At 48.4% G+C, this 11,510-nt stretch overlaps 1 protein-coding gene across 8 annotated transcripts in view; it reads left to right on the forward strand.

Moving 5' to 3' along the window:
• The window catches only part of ralgapa1 (Ral GTPase activating protein catalytic subunit alpha 1), a 65,705-nt gene that overhangs the window by 50,878 nt on the left and 3,317 nt on the right, over positions 1–11,510 (forward strand). For 6 of the 8 annotated variants that reach the window (XM_030356799.1, XM_030356804.1, XM_030356800.1 and 3 more), the window contains one exon: positions 7,930–8,054. In XM_030356799.1, coding sequence (XP_030212659.1) covers positions 7,930–8,054 — 125 coding nt within the window. Of the gene's footprint in view, positions 1–7,929; positions 8,055–9,297; positions 11,457–11,510 lie in introns of those variants that run through there. The other 2 variants (XM_030356802.1, XM_030356801.1) reach the window with 2 other exon arrangements.

The raw sequence follows: 11,510 nt of genomic DNA on the forward strand, positions 1-11,510 counted from the left end.
CACACACACACACACACACACACACACACACACACACGAACACACAGTGGAGGATCGAGGGCCAAGGTGAGACGCCCCCCAGCCATCTGTCTGGAGGGAACCAAAGGCTGAGGGCTTCCCTAAACCAGCCCAGACGATAGCGTACTGCTGGGCTTGGAGCCCTGCACTGCCTTTTGTCATAGGAGATTTCATTTACAGCTTTAAATGTGACAACTCTGAAGTGCATCGTGATGCTATTTCTTAGGGGCGAACATATTCTTGAGTAGGGAAATGCGTTGCCTGCACGTGTTCAGTGCTCAGGGTATTTTGGTTCGAGAGTGGTTCCTATGGTTTCAGGTCTTTGTGTGGCCGTGGTAGATGGGCTGACCCCGTTGGTCAGGGACTCTGCGCGCAGCCAGATCGCTTACAGCTGGTATGCACATGTAGCCTGAACACCCCTGATAGCAGTGCGTGCGTGTGTGTGTGCTTGCGTGTGTGTGTGTGTGTGTTTTGTTAAAATGCTTGAATTTGTTTTGTGTGTGATATTAGGCAACGGTGGGAAAACGTTGCATATCTTCTATAAAAAGAGAAGAATTGGTGTCATCCGCGTGTGCGTGTGTCAGGACACCCTCCATCTGCTCCTGAATGATTGGGAGTTTCTGGGAAACAATGTTGGAGGCGCTAAGCTTCTCTTCCCTGCCAGGGCCCATGTGTGTATGCGCGCGGCGGTTTTTGTGTACATTTTTTACAGGCTACTTTGCCGTTGTTTGTGCTTGTGCTTTCGTGCCTCTTATGTGTGTGTGTGTGTGTGTGTGTGTATGTATCTCCAATATTTAATTATATAATTTATACCCTCAATTGCTGTGTGTGTGGGTGTGTGTGTGAACATCCCCTCTAGTAGTTGATTGGCAGAGATAGCTACAGTGAAGCTGGGGTCAACATATGGCTCAAAGTGATAGTGTGTGTGGGGGTCTTTCTGTCTGTCTGCTTTCTCTGGGGTCCCAATGAAATGATGGAAGCTTTGAGCATGTTGCGCTATTGTCCCTCAGCGAACACACACACACACACACACACACACACACACACACACACACACACACACACACACACACACACACACACACACACACACACACACACACACACACACACACACACACACACACACACACACCAGGGGCGGCCAAACACCCAGCGGCCAGCATGGTCTCTCTGCCAACTCCCACAGCAGAGCCTATTGTCCCACTAATACTACAGTCTGCTGTGTGTGACAGCGAGAGTGTGTTCCTTTCCAGGATTAAAAGGTAAATGGAACAGAGGCCCTGTCAACGGTGTCACGGTTGTAACACACTTAGGGCTAGCTGTGTTCACATTGGTAAAGGGACTTTGGGATAAAACCTCCCACTGCAGACATTTATTTTGTGTACTTAAGTGTTTTGGGATTAGAATTAATGAACATGTTCAGTCTAAGCGAATGGAAAGATTGGTAGGGTCTGTTTGAAATAACAGAATTGTGCGCTTGTGTGCGTGTCCATGAGGAGGGGGGAAGGTGTCTAATTGTTTCCTCTCAAGGCACAATGTGGGAAAAGAAAAGGGGGGCCCCAAAGTGGGGGTTGTGCGGCGTCCCGACTAATCACTCCCCGCACCTCTCCCCAGGGAGCTGTGTGTGTGTGTGTGTGTGTGTGTGTGTGTGTGTGTGTGTGTGTGTGTGTGTGTGTGTGTGTGTGTGTGTGTGTGTGTGTGTCACCATGATTGTGTGTGTTTGTGGACAGTAGTAGCTCAGCAGTCATCTGGATCTGGATTTGTGTGGCCCATCTCTGCTGCCGAGTTGACCGTCTTCTGTGTTTAACACCACATCGGCTCATAGCAGCAGTAGAAGCAGTTCCTCCTCGCTCTCATGGTCGATAAGGCAACTGGCTGACGTGCAAATACAATTTACCTCCTACTTCACTTGACTAGATGTGGAAATGGTGACTGCGCTCATGAAGAGAATCCAAAATGTAATTATAATAATAATGAAATTAATCATGATTCAGTTCATAACGGATTGTGTCTTTTCATGATTATTTTGAAAAAAATTGTTCTGACTATTGGGATTTTTGTTTACACTCATCCTCTCGAAGCATAAAGAAAAACACGGACCCATTTGTAAAACAACTGGACACTAGAACTCTGTACAGATTGTCAGTCCGGCCGTGCGTTTGAGTGTGTGTTAGACCCCTCGTTTAGCGTCACCCAAGCGATGGCTTATTGGATGCGTGTGGACGAGTAAGGAAAGTGACATTGCTTTAGCATTAGGAGGCAGAGATTGCGGTTTGGGAACCAGGTCTGCTAAGTGAGATGTGTGATACTGGATATTACCTTTTGATTCAGTTAGATTTTTATGTATACCCCCTCCCTCCCCCAAACCCTATGAAACATTTATCGTATGAATACCCTCTCAGTGTGTGTGTGTGTGTCTTTGTGTGTGTGTGTGCGTGCGTGCCCTACCGCCTGGAGCTGTGCAGAGACATGAGTTGTTGCCATCAGTGGCTTTCTCCCACCTGGTCGAAACTTGGCCCCCTGCTGGGGGGCTATGTTTCGACCAGGTGGGAGCTAATCTGTGTGTGTGTGTGTGGGTGTGGGTGTGGGTGGCTGTCTGTAAGTTGACAAGGTACTTGGGATTCAACATGGATTTCGCTGTTGAACCCATGGTTGTGGCGACGCAAAACGAACAAAAACATCCCCACTATCCGCGTCCGTCCGTGTGTGTTTGTGTGTGTGTGTGTGTGTGTGTGTGTGTGGGGGGGGGGAGTGTGTGTGTGTGACGCGGTCTGAGAGAGGGAGAGACAGGATGGATACAACTGCCGTCACCGTGGTGGAGGGAAGACTTTGGCAAAGCGTTCGACGTGCTCAAAAGCCAAAATAACGCAGATAAACATAATCTAGATCCCACAGCGCGTTCTGCTCACTAGAGGAACTGGCGTACGAGTTGGCATGCGGTTGTTGTCTCGGGCCCAGTAGATCTCTACGCTGATACGAACAGATTCAACTATTTGACAATTTTTCACTCTTTTGGTTTGTTTTACCCATCCACACTTTTAAGTTGCATATATTTAGTTCAAATAGCAGCATGGCTTGTGAGCTGATTGTAGCATGATGCCGTGCCCTTGTTACACATGGCCTAGGGCAAGTTTATATGTGGGCAGCATCTCACACCTTGCTGCAGGCGCTAGAAGTGGCATGGCAGGTTAATAGCTCCTTACCTAATATCTGTAGCGAAGCGTAATAACACTTTGCTTCCATATTGATTTTGGTAATGGGTTATGTATCAGTGTGACTGTGCGTGCGTGTTTGTGTGTGTCTGGTTGGAAAATGAATATTTATCGTTGTGGCTGGTGTTTGTTTTCCGAGTCCGACTGGAGATAAAGACGACATCTGGCCCGTAATCAGAATTACTATCACTGCATGTGTGATGCGTGGCTACATCTGCTTCTTGTAGCGATTTTTATTATATTTATAGTTTTGTGTGTGTGTGTGTGTGTGTGTGTGTGCTGTCAGTGCTCATTTAAAGCCTATTAAATCACACACACACACACACACACACACACACACACACACACACACACACACACACACACACACACACACACACAGGGTGTGTGGTTGTGGATGGGAATGACGAGGTCAGAAAAATGTGTTTTTGAAGCCAGTTTCCCCACTACATTTTTTTTTCACTTTTTCCTTTTATCTCCACCCCTCTTTAACCCCCCACCCCCACACACACACACAAACACACTTTTTTATCTCTGTTACTCTGTCTCTGAGTTGGGTTAGGGGGCAGATGAATGGCAGGAGATATGTGTGTGTGTGTGTGTGCGTGCACGCTTCGTGCTGTTCATCCACCCAAAGCAATAAATGGTGCATTCAGACCGTACTATCTCTATCCCCATCTCCCTCGTGTCCATGTATATACACACACACACACACACACACACACACACACACACACACACACACACACACACACACACACACACACACACACACACACACACACACACACACACACACACACACTGCTGTAATGAAATCACAGGGGCCCCATATCAGTGGTATCACAGAAAGATATAAACCCATTAGCTCGTTCCTCGGGGCATAGCCCCCCACACAGACATGGCCGAGCACACATAGGTTTGTCATTACACGCTGTAAAGCTCTTCCAATTGTATTAGCTCTCAGATGTCCCTTTTCTCTGTTGTCCCTTCCAATGCCCAGAGTGGGGCCGACAGATAGGCGAGGTGTGTGTGTGTCTGTGCGTGTATCTGTGTGTGTGTGGACGGAGGGGGGTCTCGTCCACCGTTCAGGAGTGCACATTAAGGACAGTTAAAACGGTGTCTTTATTGTCATTCGAACTTTGTGTGGATGTCCTTGTAAGCGACGAGAGATAAAAGACGTGAACATGTCTACTTATCTAACGTTGCCACCAGACTCGACCCTCTGTAACATAAGATACTCCACAGAATGAAACCGTGTGTCCAGTGCGTGTGTGCCGGGAAAAACGTGTTGGAGATGTGCGTGTGCCTCTACATTTGTACGTCCGTCTCACATAACTCAAAAGAAGGAAATCGCGCAAACACACACTCGCGCACCTATGTTTTCGTGAAGCAAGCTGTGCATGCGCGTCCACGTGGGCAAACGCACAATTACACACAAACGCACACGGATATACGCCCGCTGCACGTCGCGGCACAGCACATTTTATCTCTGTTTTTGACAGACAAGCACACAGGCTCACCCAGCAGTGCTCCCAGCCTCCTGATGTGCTAACAAGCCCCCCCCGCCCCCCCATCCTCGCTCCAGCGCGATCGCACGAGGCGAGGGCACCACAATGAGCACTCGACGGGAGGGATAGAGGAGGTGAGGAGGAGGAGGAGGAGAGGAAGGGGGCTGGTTGGTGGGGGGGGCGAAGAGGGCACCGGTACTTTGCTCGCCTCTCGGCTCTTTTCAGACGGGCGAGAGAATGAGTTTGTGACACCACACAAAAGAGCTCCTTTTTCTCTCACTCTCTCTTTCTCTCGCTCTCATTTATTTCTATATTTATTTATTTACATGGGCACATATTCTCTTTCTCTTGTATGCATGTTCTTTTCCACGCGGCCTCATGGATGTCAATTACGGTGACCTGAAAGTAAGGTCCGCTGGTAGGAAGGCGTTGGACATGGATGGAGGCTCCGTTCTGGGCCATTTCCCCATTTCCTCCCTCTTTATCTTGTCCACCTCCCTCTTCGTCTAGTTTAGACTTTGATGTGCCTCGACTTGCGGCACAATATGTGTATTAAATCAGACAGGATAAAGTGGAGGTAACTGGCTGACCGCCCCACACCACCATACCGATGAGTGTGTAAGGTTGTCGTGGAAACCTTTTCTGTTGTGTTTCTATGGTACCTCCTGAATGGACAGCTCCCAGCAGGCCTTTTGAAATGTCTAACACCGTCTGAACCAAAGTGGCTTTTGAATTCGTGTTTTCTTTCAAACGTGCGTTTCACCTGACCTCAAGAACTCACCTGTAAGTACTTGCTGAATCTCAGAGACACCCCGCTGCTTTGTGTGTGTGTGTGTGTGTGTGTGTGTGTGTGTGTGTGTGTGTGTGTGTGTGTGTGTGTGTGTGTGTGTGTGTGTGTGTGTGTGTGTGTGTGTGTGTGTGTGTGTGTGTGTGTGTGTGTGTGAGTGTGTCTCTGATCTCTGATCTCTGATCTCTTCTTGTTGTGATCACTGCGCCCTTTCTGCTCATCGGAAAGGACATGTGTTGTCGCGGTGCCAAGGTGACCAGGGGCCTCAAACGTGAACCCAGGTGGGAGGGTGGGCCGAGATTTCAGACACTGAGAGGTGGCGGGGGAGAAAAGAACACAATGGTGGTGTCGTTAATCGCAGCCGTGTGTGTGTGTGTGTGTGTGTGTGTGTGTGTGTGTGTGTGTGTGTGTGTGTGTGTGTGTGTGTGTGTGTGTGTGTGTGTGTGTGTGTGTGTGTGGGTGTGTGCGGGTGTGGTCTTGCCATCGCAGATTCTATGGCGAGCTCTCAGTTTAATGTTATCTGTGGGGAAGACATCTTTATATCACAGAACCCCTCAGCGTGAGCTGAACGACTGCAGGTTAATCCTCTTCGAGCCACAAGGTGACCATAAACTATGTTATGAAGTGTGATCTGAATCGAACAACACGATTTTTTTAATCTTTATGCATCACTAAACGAAACTAAACTTCCCAATGACAAGATGAAATCAAAAAATAAACCACTTTCCACTAAATCTTTGATTCTAAATCATGTGATTTCAGGATAAACCTCTCATAACCATTGTGAAGTGGATTTTGCGAATTGTGCTCTCTCTCGCTCCCTCTCCCCCTTACACACACACGCACGCGCGCACGCACGCACACGCGCCCCGGCAGTGTTCTCACGCTCCCAGCTGGAGGCTGAGGCGGGAAGGTGGTTTGGGCAGGAAAAGTCAAACGGCGCCGATCGCAGGCGCACACACACCCGGGTCGGCGAGGCAGACGCCGGCCGCCTGGACGTCCGGCTGTGACTGCGGATGTCTCTCATTCACACACACACACACACACGCGCACGCACACACACACACACACACACACACACACACACACACACACACACACACACACACACACACACACACACACACACACACACACACACACACACACACACACACACACCTCCCCAGAGGGCTATTACCAGAATATCTTCCTCAGCATCTCTCCGTCTGATCCCGGCCCCCTTGCTCACCTCCTCCTCAGACTCCCCGACCCCCCCACTAACCCTACAGGCGATCACCGCTCAGGTCACACCCTTCCTACCCTCCCCTGCTAGTTCTGCCACTTTTGTTTCCTTCCCCCCCCCCCCCCCCCCCCTTTTCTTTCACCTCTCCTCCCACACCCTCCCCCCCCCGTTCATCGTTGTGCTCTTTCCTCAACAGGTTCCCCCTCTCGTCGCCCTCCCCCATCGATCCCTTCCCCTACACCACGCGCCTTGAGGTACAGCATGCTGGATCGGCTGCAATAGTTTGGCCCATGTCTTTTCAGTACCTGGTCTTTGTCTCCTTTCATGTAATTGTTTTACACTCCGGCCCTGTGATCACCATCCATATAACCCCCCCAACCCCCATTCACCAGATTCTAACTTATCTCCCTCTCTCCCTCTCATGTGTTGCTGTCTGCCGCCTGGTGATAGAGGAGCCACACCGCGCTCTTGTCATTGTCCCTTTAACCAGATCAGTCGCCATTAGACCAGAATCGGCTCATTCTGAGCCCATAGAGATGCGCTCCTAACCCAATAGAGAAGCCCATGGAAGCCCATTAGAAAGCTAAGCCTTTCACGTAGACAGGCACGCACACACAGACACACAACGACGTACACGCACAGATAAACAAGCATTAGTGTCCACGGGCTGGCTTCATTCTGAACGGAGCATTTATTAGCCTGATCTCATCATACCGTGATCTACACTAGTAGCACACAAATCCACGCGCATACGTGTCACGTTCCCCCCCCCCCTCAGCCCGTGCCCCCGCCGACCTCGTTGGCACGGTGACGGCGACGCCGTCGACGGGTACGCCCGCGCTCCTTCAGATCACCTCGTTTCGCTCATCTCGTCGACGCCACGGCAACACACACTGACGGCTTGAGCCGGAGCAGGCGTGTGCGTGGCAGGGGCCCGGGGGGCCCCGGAGCGGCCGCACCGCTCGCACCGTTATCGGCCCCTGGGGTCCCCGGGAGCGGTTATCCCTGGCAGATCAATGGGTACGGGCGCAGGAGGAGAAAATATCATTCTATTAACCAGGTTACGCGTAATCCAACTCTAATTACGTTGTCGGCAGTTTAGAACGTAGGGGTTCAATTCCACTGCCGGGGGGGGGGAAGGGATGTTGTTGCTCCTTGACCTTTTGACCTCAGCTACGAGGAGCGTTCCCGCTACTTGGAGACCATCGTCCTACACCACCAGGAGCCCACCACCTTCGAGGACTACGCCGCCCGCGTCTACAGCCCCGCCCCCTGCACGCACCCCCCCTCTGACGCAGGTAGGACGTCAGTACGCTCGCTGAGCTCTAACGCGGCCGTCTGCATGTTGTGCTCGGTCGCTCTGGGCGGTCGCTCGGTGTGATTCACACTGACGACCGCAGAGTGGAGTTAGGTCAATGAGACGTGGTGACGGGGGGGGGCAAACGTTTCAGTCAAAATAGTCTGGTTTTTTTTGCTGTTTCTTAAAATCGCTGTAATCCCCTTATTCAATCATGTCTAATCGTATCTATTTTTTTCAGCACAAATAAATCCTACAGGTTATAAAAGTACCTTTATATTTTAGTTTGTACATAAAGCAGGCGCTATCGCGGACTGCATCTCTCTCTCTCTCTCTCTCTCTCTCTCTCTCTCTCTCTCTCTCTCTCTCTCTCTCTCTCTCTCTCTCTCTCTCTCTCTCTCTCTCTCTCGTGTGTAACCTCTTCAGTTATTTATTCTTTTTGTCTTATCTTTCCCATCTTTGTTGGAGAGTCTCGGATCCAGAGTCGGATATTGTGATGGGCTCACACTGACATTTGTGTGTGTGTGTGTGTGTATGTGTATTTTAATCTTTATTCTAATGGTTGTCTCACTATAACCCCGTGCTGTTGTTTGATTCTGTGATCTTAACAGACCCAAAAGGCATGTATTACATATAAAAAGTTAAATTCTCTGATAAACAAGAAAACAACAATGAATACATTCATTTCCATGCTATGAGGCTCAAAATATAGACCAACAAGACCTGGAGATAATTTTTGATCAACAGTGAATAATTGTGTGAAAGGATTGTGCAGTAGTCAGCTGGTAATCTTTTTCCTACCCCAAAGGGTTATTCAGAACAATAGAACACCTCTCATCCAGAATAGACTTGAAACACAAAAATACAGCCATTCAAATATAACTAATATGGCCGCAAAAGTTTCTTATGCCTTGGCTTATCCCTAGAAATACAAAATGATCCGCATTTTTCTTTGATTTCTTGATGCTTTCATTGAAAACCAATTTTGGACGATATTAAAACGGTAGATAAACAGGTACTATCCCATATGTGTGGGTGGGATTTACACTGTTCAATACCGTTCTGAATAACTCTTGCTCTGAAACTAATTCACAGGTCATTTATCTTTAACAACAGGGATCGAGCCTTCTTGCCTTTTTTTTTTCTTTTTTTTTACTATTGTCCTTTCTTTGGTGAATTTTACCATTTTGTTTTGTGTTTATTTTATTTATTTGTCCCTTCCTCCCCCCTCCCACTTCCTTTAGATCGTAATGTCTCACTTGCCTATAGCTAAAAGGTAAGCCTGATCACATGAGTAACACGTCCCGTTCTGATTGGCTCTTCCTTGCACCATTCTACTTGTCTCTGTACGGTCTGGTCTTGCATACTCTTTCATTTCCACGGTCTCCACCTTCTTCCTTCCATCGTCCAGACGTGCTGTGTCGTTCTCAACCAGTCTGTGCGTAGAGTCTGGGGGAACAGCCTTCTTGTGTCGCTCTTTAAGAACACGATCAGATAGTGCCTGTCACACCAGTCTGTGTGTTTCCCTCAACCACCTCTTCCTCTCAGTCAAAGCTTCTACGAGGTTGATGATCCACAGAGGACTTCTCCATAAAATGTAAACAAATTATTCCTAATATAAAATGACACCTTCGCCCAGAAGATGATTTTTCAAATTGGATTTGGCTTGTTCGATTAAATGTTGGTGTAGAGTGTACAGACTGGAAATGCCTCAAGTCAAGTCACTCCTAGCCATGAAATCTAAATAATTTACTGTGGAGATCTTACTGCCTTTCCTCAAACCTCGTTGTTGCTCTGAACTGTTGTTAATGGTCGTCCTCTGGTTTTTGACCTGGCATGACGTAGCCCAATAGCAGCGTGAGCTCCACGCCTACACAAACGTGTCCACACTTTGGCACGCACACACTAAGGTGCACACGCGCTGACACACATGGCAATGGCAAACAAAACTTGTTTTCTGAATTATCTGGTTGTTGTGCTTATTTGGTAAGTGGTTATTGTTGTGGTTCAAGGATTATGTGCTTCCTGAGAAGAGTTAATCCGGCAGAAGTGTGTGTTTGTTTTGTATATCCGTGTCTGTGTGTTTGTTCTGTGTTTTCTTGAACTTAATATCCTGCTTTTTATTTTCATGCTTCTTGTTGGCCTCTTTATTTATATCTGTCTATTTTCTTTTAACCATCTCTTCGTCCCTCATGCTGTCGCTGGCGTTCCTCTCGTCTACGTTGAATTTGTTTCTCTATTTCGGTTCCGTGCACTCCGTCTCTTTCGGTCTAATGTTATTTTCTGTGTTTGTCTTTTCTTTTTCCCCCCTCTATCGCTTTTCTTCGTCTCCTCTCCAGAGGACAGTAGTGTGTCCTACCTGATGGTTCCTAAGCCTCTGGACGGCTTGAGCCTGCTTAGGGTCAAGGGAAAGGGCCTCAAACACAAAGTATTTCACGCAAGCTGCGAATGGTACGGTGTGAGGCCGACATGTTGCCCTGAGTCGTCTATCAACCCTAATAGCCCCTCCACTGTTTTTATTAGAAGGGAGGCTACACCCATGTATAAATGTATTGCCACCTAAAGGTTGAAATTGACCTTCAAAAGCACAAATATTGAATTTGCGCAGTTTCCAAAATGATCATGGTGTTATATGGTCTTCTTTGTCTGGATTAACCAGATTCATAGTAGCATAAATGCTATTATCTTTGTATATAAAGAACACATTCTTGACAGAAATGGCCAGTTTCATGTGCAGACAAATGGTTTGTCTCTTATTGAGGCGTACATTGCAGCCACTCGAGACCAGCTTCAGTGGCTTCCTACTAAGAACCATTTCTGACCTGTAGGTTAGAAATGGTTAGGTGGTCAGGTGGCAAATCCTAGCATAGAGCTGCTCCTTAACCTCCTCGCCTAGTCCCTGCTCGGAACGTGTAGTGTGCTCTGTAGGCTGGGGTAGAAGATTCCTACTCCTTCGCTCATTTCCTACCCTTAGAGCTCCAAGACGTAGGAACAAAAAGGGCACCCAGCAAGGCATCTAGAGAAGGGTTAGTTTCCGTAGTGCGGCTCATCGCCTCGCCACTTTGCCGTAGCTCCTGGGCACCCCTGCTGCCCCCCTCTCCCCACTCTGTCCTGTCACGGCTCTCTTCTGTGTCCGGTGGCTTCACTTGTTTGCCTCCCCTTATCCCATCTACCACCGTCCAGCACTCTGTCTCTGCCAGATCGAGCGCTTCTGTCCCTCTGTGTCGTGGTGTTTCATAAGAACGTGTTGGAATGAGAACCTACCTTATTACTCCCTTGTCTGTCATTAGGTGTGTGTGTGTGTGTGTGTGTGTGTTTGTGTTTGTGTTTGGGTGGAGCGGTGGGATTAGTAGGTTGTGGGGCACTGTAATATCTGGGAAATTCCTTTTTGTCTTATTCATCCTCTACCCCCCCCTCCCCCCTTCCTTCTTCGTCCTACATTCCCTCCATCCTCCCC

The sequence above is a fragment of the Gadus morhua genome, chromosome 5 (genome assembly GCF_902167405.1).
Source record: "Gadus morhua chromosome 5, gadMor3.0, whole genome shotgun sequence".
Taxonomy (NCBI): Eukaryota; Metazoa; Chordata; class Actinopteri; order Gadiformes; family Gadidae; genus Gadus; species Gadus morhua.